This window comes from Protomyctophum parallelum, assembly GCF_964188405.1.
Source record: "Protomyctophum parallelum genome assembly, chromosome: 12".
Classification (NCBI taxonomy): Eukaryota; Metazoa; Chordata; class Actinopteri; order Myctophiformes; family Myctophidae; genus Protomyctophum; species Protomyctophum parallelum.
In genome coordinates, this window is record NC_139712.1 from 24,512,439 (window position 1) to 24,529,571 (window position 17,133).

Sequence of the window (17,133 nt, forward strand, 5' to 3'; positions counted from 1 at the left end):
GCTGGCCAGGGCTATGGGCCTATAGTTATCTGAGCTGCTCAGCTTGCCTACTTTGTCTTTGATGACTGGCACTAACACCACAGAGAGCATAGATTTAGGTAAAATCCCGTGAACAAAGAAGCCTGTAAAGCACATCGCAATTATAGGACACAGTTTCTCACTGGCACATTTAAGATGTTCAGCAATTAAATTATCAGGGCCACAGGCCTTGTTATCACCCAGCTTAAGAACAGCTTCATAAATCTCCCCAGGAGTGACTATGACATCATCATTCAACTCTGCATTATCCACTACAAACTGATTACTTTTCACACAGTTGAACAGTTCTGAATATTGTTTCTGCCATAATTGTGAAATTGCATCAGAGCCACTTACCCCATCTATATTAGATGGGAGACATGTTTTACAATTATTTATATTTCTTATTTCCTTCCAAAAGTAATTTACATTATTCTTTTGCAGCTTCTTAGCCAGAGAATCTGACCTCATTGTGTTTTCATTCCTTTTGATGAAATGAAGGGCACATTTAAAGTCAGTGTTGGTGCGTTTTTTCATTTCAAACAGTGGCCCATGTCTCTCTTTGCCTGCCTCGGCCCATTTTTTAAAAGCATTTCTAGCCTCTAGATGGAGCTCTTGTACATGGTCATTCCACCCTGGCTTGGCATTATACACTTTGGCCTGTTTTGGCCACTTTGGCCTGTGTTTACAGAGAGCCCTGCTGGAAATGCACAGAGACTCGTACAGGGAACATAATACATTACAATGAAGTGGGTTTTTGCAGTTCATGTCTCTGCACATTACCACATCTTTTGGAACTTTAATATTACCCAACAAGGCATCTGAGTGGTTCAAGTAATTATCAAGATCTCTCTTGCACAATTTAGACCAGTCTATTTTACCCGCACTTGCGCTGTTATCCACCGGCAACAATATTGGTAAGTTACCTGTATTTAATACCACACGAAAGGGTATGTGGTCAATGGTCACTCTCTTAGCTTCTGAAGGAGGCGGTCACACTTTTTCCTCTCTCTCCAACCCTATCTCTCTCCCTCACTGCGTGCCCCTCTGCACTGCCTCTCGTCTGATCTCTGAGCAAACATGGAACTTATTAGCTGGTCCTTGAGCGCTTTCGACAAAATTCTTTCGGACAGGCACTCCGGTGCTGGGGAGCCAACATGCCCACCGGGTTCGTACCCTGCTGGTTATGTCAGAGACAATTATCGGGAGAATTGGAACATCCTCTGTCTTACCGTGCTAACGGTGGTGGACATAGAGGACATCTGGATCATTGGACTAATGGTGGTGAAGGGGCTGCTATCTGGACTAGGCGGCGCCCTGATCTACCGGAAAATTGCCCAAATTTCGAAGGGAGCAGTCGACAACGTCGGTGAGACCCCCCGCTGTCAGTGACACTGACAGCGGACCGGGGGTTGGTCCTGCACATCGCTGACTTTTATTCACCACCAGTGGTGGGAAAAGTACGCAATTTATTTGTCTTTAAGTGTACCACAATATATAAATAAATAAAATCAATTCAGTATTCAAAAATCATGACATCAAAATGTATCAATTTTTTTCTCTAAATTAAAAAACTTTATGCAACACCGTCAACACCGCAAATATCAGCAATTTTGGGCGAGACCGGGGGTTTGAGTGACCTCCTCATGGCTCAGCTTCTCCATTCTGCTTAGCAGCGCCGAGGCGTCCATATTGCCGAACCCCACAGGTGGTAGCTCATCCAGGTAGTGTGAGACAAACCGGGGAATATTTTCTCCGAGCTCATTGAAAGCTGTCAAACAGGCCTTGACGTTTTTTATGTCCTTCTGTGGGCCTTTGTGCATGACATTATGTGAGTTGGGATTTGGGCAGAGCTCAAACAGCAACCGCTTGGATTCCTCAATCCACTGGGATGAAAAGTTTTTTGTTGTCAGCATCACAATTTCATCATGACTCAGTGTCTTCATTTTTACCACAATAAAATGTAAAAGTTCGTCTTCCACAATCACCTTTCCATCCTCCATATGCTTTAACAGCGGACGTTTTTAACTCAAATCGTTGCTTCTTGTTTGTGTACTTTTTATTTGCATTGAAATCCCCATTTTAGATTTTAGATCTCTTCGTTTGAAAAATAAACCAATCATCCCGGCCTTTTCACTCATATGGATATGAATTTTTGCTCAGAATTGCATTGAAAGGATAGCCCCTTGAGATGCAGCATCTCATTTTAGAGGAGGTCCCATACACAGGGAAAAACATACATGTAGTAGCCTACAGTGCAGTTACACAAATAGTGCACAATAGACAATACAGACATGTACAGATACAGTTAGCTTGCTCTTCCTCTCCCACCCACTCCCCCATCCCCCCAACTCTCTCTGGACAAGCATATTGAGAGTACAGTACAGTGACTTGAAACAGGGGTCAGAAGTAAACAGCAGTACGGGTGGTGTTAATAGCATGAACAGGTTGTTTTGAGGTGTGAATACAGGGAGGTCCTGAAGCGGCCAGGAGAGGTCACAGATCTGAGAGAAAGAGGAAGATTGTTCCAGTCAAATGGAGCTTTGTATTTGTAATGGAATGACCTGCGTCCGGATTCAGAGAATATTCTTCTGGGAATAACAAAGTAGGGATGTATTTCTAAGTGGGTATGGGGATGTATCTAGTACCAGTGACTGTTTCAGGTATGGAGGGCAGTTGACGTGCACACATTAGATGAATTGGTACCAGTGAAGTTGTCTTCTTGCCTTAGGCTGCAGCCAGTCAAGTGAACTGTATAAGGAACAGTGGTGTGTTTGGTATGCACGGGCACCTCAGTACAAATCGGCATAGTGAGTTAATTAATACATTAAGAGGTTTGAGAATGGCTTCTGTGGTGTTCTGATAGACTATGTCGGCGTAATCTACAATGGGGAGTAGTACTTGGTTAATGATTATTTTCCTTACTTCAAATGAGAAGCAGTTGATGGAGGGGTAATAGCATGAACAGGTTGTTTTGAGGTGTGAATACAGGGAGGTCCTGAAGCGGCCAGGAGAGGTCACAGATCTGAGAGAAAGAGGAGAAAGACTGAAGGTGGAAATGTACAAATATACCCAAAGAGTAACAGAATAAGCGTCAGAAACAAGTCAAACAACCGTTGCTGCCCGTCACACAACAGAAACTGACAGTTTTTGTATTTTTTTATTGATATTTAATGTTCCGTGGTTACTCGAGTCACTGCCAGCTGAGCTTATACGTCAACGAGGAATCTCAGGAACACAATGTGTTGACAGCTGGGCGAGATAGCAGCGACATTGCTTTCATATGTAGATTCAAGGCTTTTACGGCCACATTAATTCCATTTTCTCCAGAAACTGGCTGTATCAAATATTAATGGACATCATTAACGACAGCCCCCTGACAGAAAAGCTGGGATGATCGGTTTATTTTTCAAACACAGTTCTTATATCAAGCGACCTAATATCCCCCTGTAGAGATTTCAATGCAAATAAAAAAATGCATGAACCTGTGGACTGGTGCCCTCTACTGAAAGTGACGTCAGACTTGCTCTATAGACAACCAATATAAGGCAAAAATGTCCTCCATGGTGTGGTATGCCTAAAATCCCCTAAAATCACTCTAGGGGATTACAATGCAAAGAAAACATACTTGAAACCATGGTTTTGTGTCCTCTACCGATATTGACGTCAGACTTCAGTTCTCTAATGTATTGGTGAGTAGCGAAAACGTTCTTTTCATTTTTCGCTGTACAGTCGAGAGGCTGGTCTGTATATGTTGTCATGCGAGTGCAGGAAGACGAATGTAGCATAGCTCCAATGCAATTATGGCATTAGAGCTATATGGACCAGAGCAATACCGTATACATGCTTTGTATAATATACTGTACATGCTTTGTATAACATACTGCACATGCTTTGTATAATGTGCAAAATGCAACTCGTTGTTGGATAACGGTTTAAGTAAGACCGCAGCCTCTTTCCTGGCTTCCGGCGATGAGAACACTTAATGGAGGTGTTATGGAGATAAAATGGAGCAGGTCACCTTTAGCATTCCGTCGGTGCGGAGGCATAATGAATGTCCGACGGCATGGGGGCGTGCTTGTTTCATATGATATGGGCTCTTTGTTTGCTTGTGTAAACAGCCCAGTAATTGCACTGTGGGACGGGGGAATAGTGCCAACGGGCTGGAAAGTATACACATCAGCAAATTTGGGATAATGGCTGCTTGTGAATACAGTAAATGTCTCTGTGTGTGCGCTCTGTGTGTGTGTGTGTGTGTGTGTGTGTGTGTGTGTGTGTGTGTGTGTGTGTGTGTGTGTGTGTGTGTGTGTGTGTGTGTGTGTGTGTGTGTGTGTGTGTGTGTGTGTGTGTGCGCGTGCATGCATTTACAGTATACACACATGCTTGCACTGTCTCTTTTTGCAGCATGTACACACATCAAATCTGTGAGTGTGTTTGTGCGTGCCCCCTGCATTCATGCATATTTGCTTGCTCTGTTTCTTTTTGCAGCGTGTGTGCATGCGTGCGTGCGTGAAAATGAGCACCTGTCCATCAGCTAGCTTAATGCTTTATTGGATTAGGTCTCCCATCCTGTGCGTTCAGCTAATTGTGGAGGTGTATGCAGGCGTTTTCCTGCACCCTGCACACTAATACTCGATTAGGACAAAGACCAGATTCTACAAAAATGTCTGTTTTCAGCCGTTCTCAAACTATTTCATGTCAAATTTAACCACAAGCCCACAAAGCAATGCAATGGGTCTCCCGACAATAACACATACATAAAACATCTCAGAGATACGCTCCTCCGTGAACAAATTTGTTTGTTTATTTATTTTAACCACGACAAATGCTATGAATGATCATACGATAAAAGGATAATGCTAAAAGGATAATATTGTTTGATTGTGGTCCCATGCATCATCAACAGCAGCATCTTGAATCAAGGTCCACTTGGTAATTAAAACGATCCCAGCACTCCATTATGAGTCGATGTGTTCTTGCATCTTCACTTGCACTTTAATTCACTTAGATACTGACCTGTGTTTATCTGTGTAATTGCGGGAGTCTGCTTTGCTATTGACTTCACCTCAGATGTTCCCCACGCTAATAAACTGCACATCGCTGACTTTTATTCACCACCAGTGGTGGGAAAAGTACGCAATTTATTTGTCTTTAAGTGAACCACAATATATAAATAAATAAATAAAATCAATTCCAGTATTCAAAAATCATGACATCAAAATGTATCAATTTTTTTCTCTAAATTAAAAAACGTTATGCAACACCGTCACCACCGCAAATATCAGCAATTTTGGGCGTGACAACTGCTTCGAGGTATTGCACAGTGACAACTACAGTCTCTGTAGTGTTTATGTTCTATACTATTACTAAAAAACAATCTAAAATCATTCTGTCAACTTCCGGCCCAGGACTTTGTAACTATATTCGGCTCCCCATAGCCGACCTTGATAGTCACACAGAGAGTGGCCATTGGAGTGGCCCCTGGGTGTTGAACGGAGATGTCGCAGCTCTCTCATCTAAACGGCGTTACTGTACGCACCAGCATGCGCAGGGACGTGCACACGTAGACATCAAAGGGGGCTTCATCAGCCCCTGCCCTTTTACCCGTCTGTAAAACAACTGCCCTCTCCAGGCCACAAATGCAGCATTTACTACACTCCTTTCCATGCCATACCGGAAGGCAGCATTCAGGAGATATTTTTTTCTCCGAAGTCTCCTGAACACTATATGACAGTATTTTGCGTTGAACAAATTTGTTTCTAAATCCATGCCGTACACACCGCATCTCCAGTAGATAGAGAGTGCTTGGTTGTGGCCCCGAAAATAGTTGATCTACAAGCTCTCAACATGTCACAGCGCGGTACGTCCCTGAGCTTGGTGAGTGAGAGAGAGAGAGAGAGATAGAGAGAGAGAGGGAGGATTGTGGGATGCTAGGATGATTTAATAGGCAATATGTGGAAAGTGCTCCATTCACCTCTCTGTCAGAAAGTCTCATTCCGCACAGCTCCTCCCGACATAAGGGGAGACATTTGCTCGCCGAGGCAGTAAATTACAAAAATTGCATATCTCTCTCTCTCTCTCTCTCTCTCTCTCCCCCCCCCCCCCCCCGTGTCCTTCATGCCGAACAGTACTGCTCCGTACGGTGCCGTTGCGTGCATGCCGAAAACAGCCGATCTGTAAGCTCTCAACTGTGATCCCGTGAGATGCGTCGTGTGCTTATAGATCGGGCTATTTTTTCTCGGTGCCCTGTCATACGACATAGAGTATTCATGTTCTCTCTCTCGCTCAGGCATTCATGCTCTTCATTCACCCATAATGTCTCTCTCTCTCTCTCTCTCTCTCTCTCTCTCGTGCCTTGTCTCTCGCCTTGCCGCCGTCACCTCCCACGCACGCACGCGCACACACACACAAACACAGAGAGAGAGAGAGCGCTCGCTTGCTGAAGAATGAAGATTGATGCCGCCCCGGTTAATCAGCATCTGCTTCGGTATGCAGGCCGCCGCCGGAGGCGCCGTTATGTGTCCAAGCGCCGAGCCAGCCCACCAATCAGTTTACGAGACGTGATGACAGGCCGTGCTGTCCAATCGGATTAAAGGCGACCGAGACCGGCAGGCGAGACTTCTTCCTGTGTGGAGCTGTCAGTCTGTTTGCCGTGCATTGTGGGGACCGCCAGGGCTGATGACTCCACTGCAAAGAGTATATTGCCCTGTAGCCAATGAAATGCCGTGATAGCGAGAAGCGGCACTGAAACAACAGGTCATAACAGGGTTTTATACAGTGATAGTATTTCGCCTACCAAAAGTATGTTTTGGGTGGATTAAATGACGGGACATGTTAAATTTTATTGACGTTTTCTGGCCGGATATAGGGCGTAAAATGTGTGCCTATTTGTAAGGCAAGGCGGGCCTGCATGGGGCCAGCCTATAGGTGGGGTCCGGCTAGGAGGTGTCAGGGAGGGTCCTATAGAGCGTCACAGTCCAGTTTCTCAGTTTCCAAGAGAGACCCGGAAAATAAATCCCTGTTCATTTTCCTCATAGACTTTTCAGAAAGTATTTAGTTAAAGACATTTACGCCGCTGACAAAGCCAACTCTTGTCGTGACAAATCATGACGCTCTATAAGGCAGGCAGTAAAGAGCACTTTGATGAGCCCCTGTGCTCCATTCTCACATCTTGTGTGTGTGTGTGTGTGTGTGTGTGTGTGTGTGTGTGTGTGTGTGTGTGTGTGTGTGTGTGTGTGTGTGTGTGTGTGTGTGTGTGTGTGTGTGTGTGTGTGTGTGTGTGTGTGTGTGTGTGTGTGTGTGTGTGTGTGTGTGTGTGCGTGCGTGCGCGCATGCGTTTGTGTTTCCCCTGTGCCAGTTCTTTGGTGTCTCTCCCCATGCGCCTCCCCTCTCTTCCCTCCCCCTCCCTCACTCCATGTCCTTTTCATCCTTCGCTCCGTTCCATCGCTTCCTCTCTCTCTCCCTCCATTCATCACTCCATCCCTCCCTCTCTCTCTCTCCCTCCATTCATCACTCCATCCCTCCCTCTCTCTCCCTCCATTCATCACTCCATCCCTCCCTCCCTCCCTCCCTCCCTATCTCCGCTTGGTCCTCAGTGTTGCGTGGTCACACTTCCCTGATCTCGGCCATGCCATGCGGTGACACAGAAAGCTGTCCTCACCCTCCCTGCACATCATTCATTGGTCCTATACACTGCAGTGCTGTTCTCCTGTATAGCACACTATACTATACTATACTGTCCCAATCCTCACTGTCCTGCGTTCAACTCTGAGTTTACTCATGTCTTACCCGAAAATGGACCGTTTTGGTTTCATGAGAGCACTCTCAGAGTTCGAAGTGAAAACGGTAAAGCCACGTTCTCCATTCGCCTGAACCCTCGCAGTACCTCGTTTATGACCGCGGTCCTGGTTCATGGTCAATCCTCTATACCCCACCCATAGGGTTTATTATAGATTTCACTACAAGAATGTATATACATTTTTAAGTGGTGCAACCACTTCATTAAGTATAGCTTTGTGTGTCCGTGGGTGGATCCCCATTAGCTTTTGCCTTGACAAAAGCTAGTCTTCCTGGGGTCCGACACAGACAAACATTTAACATTTAACAAAGGCAATACTTACAATTGTTTACAAACACTAACTCAGAATAAAACATAGTAAAATAAAATATAAAATAAGAAAATAAAAAAACATAGGAGAAATAAAAAACAAAGAAAAACATAGCAAAAATCACTTTCAACACATTATACATTTGAATTATTATTTTCCCAGGGTTACTGCAGTATGATTTACATAAGGTGTTCTTTTAACTTGATTTTAAAGATGAATTTTGTATTTGTATTGGTTATACACTTTGGTAGTGCATTCCAAACTATTACTGCTCTATAGATAATAGAAGATTTAAGAATATTTGTTCTTGGTTTAGGTGCTACCAAAACACCCGAACTGGCTTGTCTAGTGATATGGTTATGTTCGTCTCTTACATGTGCTACCTGTTCAAAGAAATACTGTGGTTTTTTGTCCATTAATACATTTCTGAAAAACGTAAGAATACGTGAATGTAATCTATTCTCAACAGTAAGCTGCTGGCTGCGTGGCTGGCTGGCTGGGTCTGTCCGAGCACGGAAATAGAAAAGTAGGAGTCCCTGCGACTGCCAGCACAAACCAATAACTCATTTTTTTTTAAGTAAATCCCCACCCACCCACCATCTTTCCCCACGAGGCCAGACATACAAACAACATACAAACACAGGTATATACAAAAAAAAACAATAATTTGTGTACAAAGCAATACACACAACATACAGTATATACAGGCATAAAACCAATGGGTAGATAAGATACTAAAGAAAGGGATCACATGGTTATGGTTAATAAACACCTTCAATGGGGGGTAAGATTAACAATAATACAAACAGGTAAATAAAAATAAAACAAAGTAATATTAAATAAAAATAATTATATATATATATATATATATATATATATATATATATATATATATATATAAAAAAAATAAAAATAAAACTATATATATACATATTATAAAGAGATAAAGCGCTTAATTGGCTCATTTCTCGACTCTCATGTGTAATGATTTCCGACATATTATGCTATATATATTGCACCAGGTAGAGATCCGCACACCAACACCATGTGTTTTCAGTCAGGTGAAAGTGATTCTAAACTGCTTACATACGATATTAAAGGTTGCCAATGGTTGTAAAATTTGTCAGAGGACCCTCAAATTGTGAATTTGATCTTTTCAAGTTTCAGAAAGGACATAACATCAACCATGATTTAGCTGAGGGAGGGGACTCAGCCTTCCACTGTAAAAGTATCCTCCTGCAGGCGATTAATGAGGCGAAGGCAATAACATTAAGTTGCTTTCTGGGTAAAACTACATCCTCCTCCGGGATTCCAGAAATTGCAATTTGGGGGCAAGGCAAAATGGTTGTCTCCAGCACTTCAGAAATTATGTCAAAGAAAGATTTCCAGAATGGGATCAATTTGGGGCAACAATAACTCATGTAAGAAGTATAATTATGCATCATGGGAAGTGTTCTACGCCGGGTATGTGGCGTCATTGACATATATATCCTGGGAGCATAAACTGGACACAGAAGTTCCATGGAATGCATTGCGGTCCACGAGAGCGTGCATGCACCAGCTCGTGAACAAAACAAAACAATTTCAGAGAATGACAACCGGTTTAGGAATGTAAAAGATGACATGGTGTTCAGTGTGTGCACTATATATATATACGACTTCATGGAAGCACCATGAAATCAGACATAAAATAATGCAGGTTGTAGAGGAGAGCAAAGAAAAGAAAAGAGGAAAAAAAAACAAGTCAAACGTCAGAAGACAATCTTACGATGTCTATATTTACACGTAGCATAATAACAGTACACGTGTGACAAAGGAGTGGCAAGGCATGGCCATACAGTATATACAGCAGCAGGCATGTGTGCAGGAGCTTAGACATGATGGTGCAAAAAAGTACCTGCATGCATGTATAGTCCGCATACTGCATAGTCTCTCTCTCTCTCTCTCTCTCTCTCTCTCTCTCTGCTATAGGGTTTTAATTAATGGGGTTCTGTGATGCTTATCTTATCAGCGGATCACTCTGTTTTCTATTAACTGCCCTGACAGATCTGAGAGGCTGCAGGCGATGGATGACACACGCACGCACTCGCGCACAGGCAGGCACGCACACACACAGGCACGCACACACACACACACGTGCGCACAGGCAGGCACGCGTGCACATAGGCAGGCACGCGCGCACAGTCAGGCACGCACATGCAGAAACACATGACATTATTGTGTGCTCGCACGTATACATTGCACACGCACATGCTCGTAAACGTGTATGCACACGCACGCATGCACGGCCACACGCCTGCACGCAGACGATGGTATCTGGCTGGGTGATTTAAGGACTGTTTGTTTGAGGGTCTGTCCTCTTAAATCCCCTAAAGGCCTCGGGGACCTCTAGCTCTCCACACAGATGTCTGTTCCTTCTCCGCCTCCATCCATCCATCCATCCATCCATCCATCCATCCATCCATCCCTCCCTCCCTCCCTCCCTCCCTCCCTCCCTCCTTCCCATCCCATCCCATCCCATCCCATCCCATCCCATCCCATCCCATCCCATCCCATCCCATCCCATCCCTCCCTCCCTCCCTCCCTCCCTCCCTCCCTCCTTCCATCCCATCCCATCCCATCCCATCCCATCCCATCCCATCCCATCCCATCCCATCCCATCCCATCCCATCCCATCCCATCCCATCCCATCCCATCCCATCCCATCCCATCCCTCCCTCCCTCCCTCCCTCCCTCCCTCCTTCCATCCCATCCCTCCCTCCCTCCCTCCCTCCCTCCCTCCCTCCCTCCTTCCATCCCATCCCATCCCATCCCTCCCTCCTTCCCTCCCTCCCTCCCTCCCTCCCTCCCTCCCTCCCTCCCTCCCTCCTTCCATCCCATCCCTCCTTCCCTCCCTCCTTCCCTCCCTCCCTCCCTTCCTCCCTCCTTCCCTCCCTCCCTCCCTCCCTCCCTCCCTACCTCCCTCCCTCCTTCCCTCCCTCCCTCCCTCCCTCCCTCCTTCCATCCCTCCCTACCTCCCTACCTCCCTCCCTCCCTCCTTCTCTCCCTCCCTCCCTCCCTCCCTCCCTCCCTCCCTCCCTCCCTCCCTCCCTCCCTCCCTCCCCTCTCCATCCATCCATCTATCCATCCATCCCTCCCTTCATCCATCTCTCTCTCTCTCTCTCTATCTCCCTCCCCCTCTCTACATCCACCCATCCATCCATCCCCCCTTCCCCCTCCTCTCCTCCCCTCCCTCCATCAAAGTGAAGGAACACTGCTCAGCGGGTCAGATGGAGGTCTGTCTATACACGGTAGAGAGATGCGTTTATCTCTGAGTGGTCCGTGTTGTTTACTCCTCTTAAGCGTGAAGTGAACCCGTTGATCCGCGCTGCTCTTCAGCGGCACGGTTCCCTTCGCTCCGGATTCGCTCCGTTAGACACAATTAATGATGAGAGAGAGAGTCGCCTCCTCTCTCCGGCCTGTCAGTTTATCCAACGCTCAGATCAGATCACATCAGACAGGGGAGGCTTTAATATCCCACGCCGGGCGGGAACCCCTTTTGGTGTTTTATAAAGCGTTACGTTATGCTTTATCTGTTGGAAAATAGCAGATCTACAAGCACTCTGTGCCACGCTACGAGCTTGTAGATCTGCTATTTTTGTGGAAAAAAATCGTGAAAATGTGGCGCAAATGTTTGAATATATATATATTCTTTCAGAGCGAACGTTTTTAACTCAAATCTTTGCGTCTGGAACGTCCCTGGAACTACGTATTTTCAGATGGGGGGGGGGGGGGGGGGGGGGGGGGGGGGGGGGGGGGGGGGGGGTCGGCGGCCAAATACAGATAATTCTGGGGTTCCTTGACATGAAATAGTTTGAGAACCACTGACATATAGAATCATAGGTTTTTTTCAGAAAACTGTCGGTATTTAGAAGATCTGTATTTAGATCTGTAGAATCGCCCTCAGGTCTAAATGGGTTATGGATTCAGGAAAAGCGATGCGCCACTTTTTTGTGCTTCCGAGCGCTGAAGAGGCTTGGGGGGTTATAGAGAGGGCAGAAACGACGAGATTGCTTGCTGCCATTGATTTGGTTCCAAAAGGGTCATTTAAACTTCTATCGTGTTGGACAGCTTCACTTGATGGGCCGTCCACGGCAATGATTAGCAGATTCCTATAAAACTGTGGTTTGCAACCATTTAAATTATTGACAGTACACACGCCCTGGCGCGGGCCTTGAGAGATTGCAATTTCTTGTCAAAGTCACTCCGAAGATCCTTCTACAAATGCCAGGAATCTCCTAAAACAATCTAGTGTTAGGTTCCGTTATTTCGGACGCAACTGGACGGAGAGAGAGACAGTGAAAGAGAGATTCGTCAGAATCGAAAAAAACCCTCTACGAGAATCTAAATGTTTGGGCTACCTTGGATCCATTGAAAAACATGTATTGTTGTTGCATTTTTTTCTCCCGTTTTTTAAAGTAATGATTTTGGACAGTGGCATGCACAGATAGACACTAGGGGGTGCTAGAGCACCTTTTCCCTATGGACAAATATGCCGCTTTTTGTGTACAGTACTGTACAGTATGTGGACCATGGTGATATTGCTCAATTCTTGATGAAAAGCTTCTAATATATTATTTAGGCCCCAAAATCCATAAATCTCACACTATTATGGCAACCGTCCGGTTCCACTCGCTGCACAAGGTGCCCTTTTTTTCACTTGAGCACCTGCCCCTCTAAATGTCTGTGCACGCCACTGCTTTTGGACATAAACGGGCTCCACGCAGCAGCAGCAGCAGTGATAGGAAGGTTTATATCGACTGTGATGTTGACTTCACCTCCTCACACTAAAGTACTGTTATTGAACTGCTCTGTTGTTCTCGCCCGTTGGATTATATAAGAGCTGTCTGGCTGAGAAAGGAGGCAAATTGACACTCAAATCTCTGTAAACGACACCTCTCCCTCTATATTTACGAGAGGGGGAGAGGGGGAGAGAGGGAGAGAGGGAGAGAGAGAGAGGGGCTCAAATGTTTAAGAAACAGCGAGTTGAGAAAACAGGCTGTGGTCTCTAACATTTTGGAGAAAAAAAAGCGAAAACAAGTTTTTCTCCTCTCCTGAACAGTTAGGCTTGCCGCCATGACTGTCTCTGTCTCTTCTTCAGTTACATTTACAGTCACATAATGTGTCATCATTATGGCTCTAATGTGTCCAAGTGGAGATTCTCTCTCCACCTGAAGGAATGCTTAGTACACTTATATGCACGTTGAGAGTGATTGCTGCTTAAGCCGCGGAACGGGCCCCGCTGTCACACAGCCGACTGCTGCTGTGTGCGCCGTCAGCGCTTCAATTACGCCCTCCTGCCTCGTGCCTTTGGTGGAAAGACACCTTTGACAGGGTGCACGGGACCCTAGGCTTGTAGGGGGTCATCAGAGGGTTACTATGGGGTGGGGCAAGCTTTGTGTTATGGGGGGGGGGGATTTGCCAGAAATAGCAGATTTATAAGCTCACAAAGTGACGCGTGGCAGTGCTTTAACCTATTTAGGCCTGACGTCGAGAAAAAAAAATAGTCTTCTAAATCCGGACAGTTTTCTGAAATACCTAGGCCTATGTTTCTATATTATCAGTGGTGCTCAATATTTCATGTCAAAGACCCCAAAAATGTTATGAAATTGGCCGCCGACCCCCAACTGAAAATATGTTGTTCCAGGAACCCCTCCAGAAGCAAAGATTTGAGTTGAAAACGACTGCTGTGAAAGAATATATTTGCGCCACATTTTCACGATTTTTCAAAAATAGCAGACCTGCAAGCTCCCCCTAGAAGGACCCCCTAGAAGGACCCCCTAGAATTATATGTATTTGGCCTCCGACCCCCATCTCAAAATATGTTGTTCCAGGGACCCCTCAGAAGCAAAGATTTCAGTTAAAAAAGTTCGCTCTGAAAGAATATGTGCGCCACGTTTTCACGAAAAAAAAAAAAAAAAGCAAATCTACAAGCTCTGCGGCACTCTCTCTAGGTCGTCCTCAGACGAGCCCTCCATCGTTGTTTCCAGTCATCCCGATTCTCCATACATCCTGCCAGTTCGATGGTACTTTGCACTCCTGCATCTCTCTTGAGTACACGTATGTTAGCGTGGGGCGTCCTCGTGATCGATAGCCCGTGTGTTGGTTCCCAGAGCACCAGTTTGCTGGCTGGCAGTTCTTGATGCCTTTGGCAGTGTCCCGCTAGTCTCATTCTCCTGGTTGCTATTTTCTGGCTCACCCTTGGTAATCCCTCATACAGAGTCTTGTTATTGACATGTACAGTCTTGCTGATGTTAAGTAGGCTACTGCACGCAGCATTCTGGTGTAGCACCCGTCAAGGGACTTCTGCAGGGTTGGCTTCAGGGTCCAGCATTCACTGCCGTATAGGAGAACAGACTCCACTGTTGCGTAGACGAAGCTGAGTTTGATTTGACGGGGGAGATTGGAGTTCCATACAATGGTCATGCCATTCGGGGCCCTCCATGCAAGTGCCTTCCTCACTTTCAGATCTTGCTCGCGGTTGAGTTGACCCATGAGCCCAGGTACTTCAGCACAGTGCCTCCTGTTGTTGTGAGAGGTGGATGTTCCGGTGAGATGTTATAGGTGATAACCTCAGTTTCTTGGCATTTAGCCTAAGGCCAGCATTGGCACACTCCAGCTCCACTGGAGCAGATCCACATTTGTAGATCTGCTATTTTTCAATAGCTAAAGTATATAACATAATGCTTAAAGCACCAAAAGGGGTCCCCGTCCTGAATGAGTTAAATGTGGAAGTATTGCATTCTCCGGGTGCTGATTTGACCACCTGGCGACAACAGGCGATAACAGTATGGGCCATCCTGGTGGTCCCTGCTGCTTTGGCGGTGTCAGGGTTTGGGGGGGTGGGTGACCTGAACACTGAACAGAGAGCATGAGTGAGACAAGGAAGGAGGAAGAGTCCTTTTAAAGGGACTCTGTCAATCAGCTCAGCTGATTTGATTGGAGCAGGACCAACGAGGCGATTGAGGTGACGTGTGAGGAATGCAATGTGTTGAACTGTCGTTAAAACTCACATTCGGTGTGTCAGTGTGCATCTGTTAATTGACAAATTGAGTTGCAGGTTTGTGTTGCAATCGGCTGCAAGTGTACGTGTTCATGGAGCGACACACCAAGACTGCAATTTGGTTTTTTATTCTTGCATGAGGGATCCAAGACAAACGTTTTCGTGTCATCAGGCTGGATAGCCGAAACATTTGTCTTCGATCCATCAGTCCAGCTGTCTTGGTGTGTGCGACCCATTACCTCTATCTCCATTATATGATTTGAACTTTAACTTTAACCTTTATTTCGTTGTTCTTCAGGGAGTTTGGATGGAGGGATCCAGAGCTACCAGAGGTGATCCAGATGTTTAACCTTTATTTCGTTTTTCTTCAGGGAGTTTGGATGGAGGGATCCAGAGCTACCAGAGGTGATCCAGATGTTTAACCTTTATTTCGTTGTTCTTCAGGGAGTTTGGATGGAGGGATCCAGAGCTACCAGAGGTGATCCAGATGTTGCAGCATCAGTTTCCATCCGTGCAGTCCAACGCCGCGGCCTACCTGCAGCACCTGTGCTTCGGAGACAATAAGATCAAAGCTGAGGTACTGTGCATTATTCCCTCACAGCAGTGTCGTTTTTGGCAGAACATTTTTATTTTAGTTTTAGTCACATTTTAGTCACCTGTAGTGTTAGCCTAGTTTTAGTCGACACAATATCTTGGGTGGAAATTAAACATTCTTTGTGTAACTTCAAAACAGCTTTGCATTGAGAGACCCCAGGTAGGATAAACACATTGTTTCCTGTCCATATTCCTCTATAAACGGCCTGTTTTCACTGTTTCCAATTGCTCTTTTTTTATACTTTTGTATAGCCTATGTGCAATGTTTAGCGCTGTGCTGTGCAGCAGGTGGAATCAATCTAAACGAGCAATTATCTGACATTCAGTGGTGTTGCGCACCAGCGAATATATATTAAATCTCCAAAGTCAAACTCATAAATTCACAATGCATCATGCCACCCCTCGTTGTGAGTTTTAAGATCTGCAAACTATTAATCTCATGCTCATGTATACTTTGTAGCCAACTTCTGGCAGAAGAGGATATATGAGAATATTAGTAGGCCTATGTAAAATCATTAACATTGTAATGATTTGTAATGAAAAGAAAGAAAAACATCAGCTACAGTTGATTATGCCCATGCCTGCCTACTGAATGACTATGCCACAATGCCACATTATGCATTTAGCCTACAATACACGCAGCTTTCTCTGGGTGTCCGGAGCTCTCGTCTGTACTACACGCATAATTAACATAACCGCAATATGGACGAAGGAAAGTTTGATATTGTTTACAAACTTGTGTGGCTAACAGTCCGAGCCGTTCGTGTGGCAAGGGCCATAAACAAGGTCGCACCGGTGCGACTTGCGGGAGGGATTAATTCACTGACGGCACCCGGGTCCACACACACACACACACGCACACACGCTGTCTGACGGTTCCGTTTGCCAGTTGCGTTTGCTGGTTGGCTGCTCCACGGAAGCCAGCCCATCACAGATATGGAACGGTCAGTGTGAAGGGAGGCGCGGGAGTGTTTTAGGAGCTGCCGGTGTTAAGAAGACGTGAGTCTTGTCCCTTTACCCTGTAGCAGTAGGCTATAGTATAGCGTGAGCCTCCCGGTCCGTGGTGCTTCCCTGTTCCATTGATAAAAACATTGTACGTTCGCCTGACGTTAATTCGGTGTCGACCGAGCCCGTGCTGTAGAACGGCCGCTGCCAATATACACACACACACAAACACACACGCCATAGTGCACGCACGCATGCCATAGCGCGCGCACGCACGCACAAAACTGATTTTGTGTTGCTTTTATTGACTTTGAGTGACTTTGTGTCGGGTTGAAATCATTTACAGTCTACTGTATGTATAATATTTAGTTAAACCATGTAGGTTGCTGTTTTTTTTACACAGTGACCTTTGTTTTTTATGATTCA

The 17,133-nt window shown here is 45.6% G+C and overlaps 1 protein-coding gene across 1 annotated transcript in view; it reads left to right on the forward strand.

Annotated features, from left to right (window-relative positions):
• Nucleotides 1-17,133, forward strand: part of LOC310867958 (catenin delta-2-like) — a gene marked incomplete at both ends in the record, with an annotated part of 449,139 nt that overhangs the window by 298,713 nt on the left and 133,293 nt on the right. Inside the window, 1 exon segment of the mRNA XM_083778138.1 lies at nucleotides 15,613-15,745. Within this exon segment, the coding sequence (XP_083634264.1) occupies nucleotides 15,613-15,745 (133 nt within the window).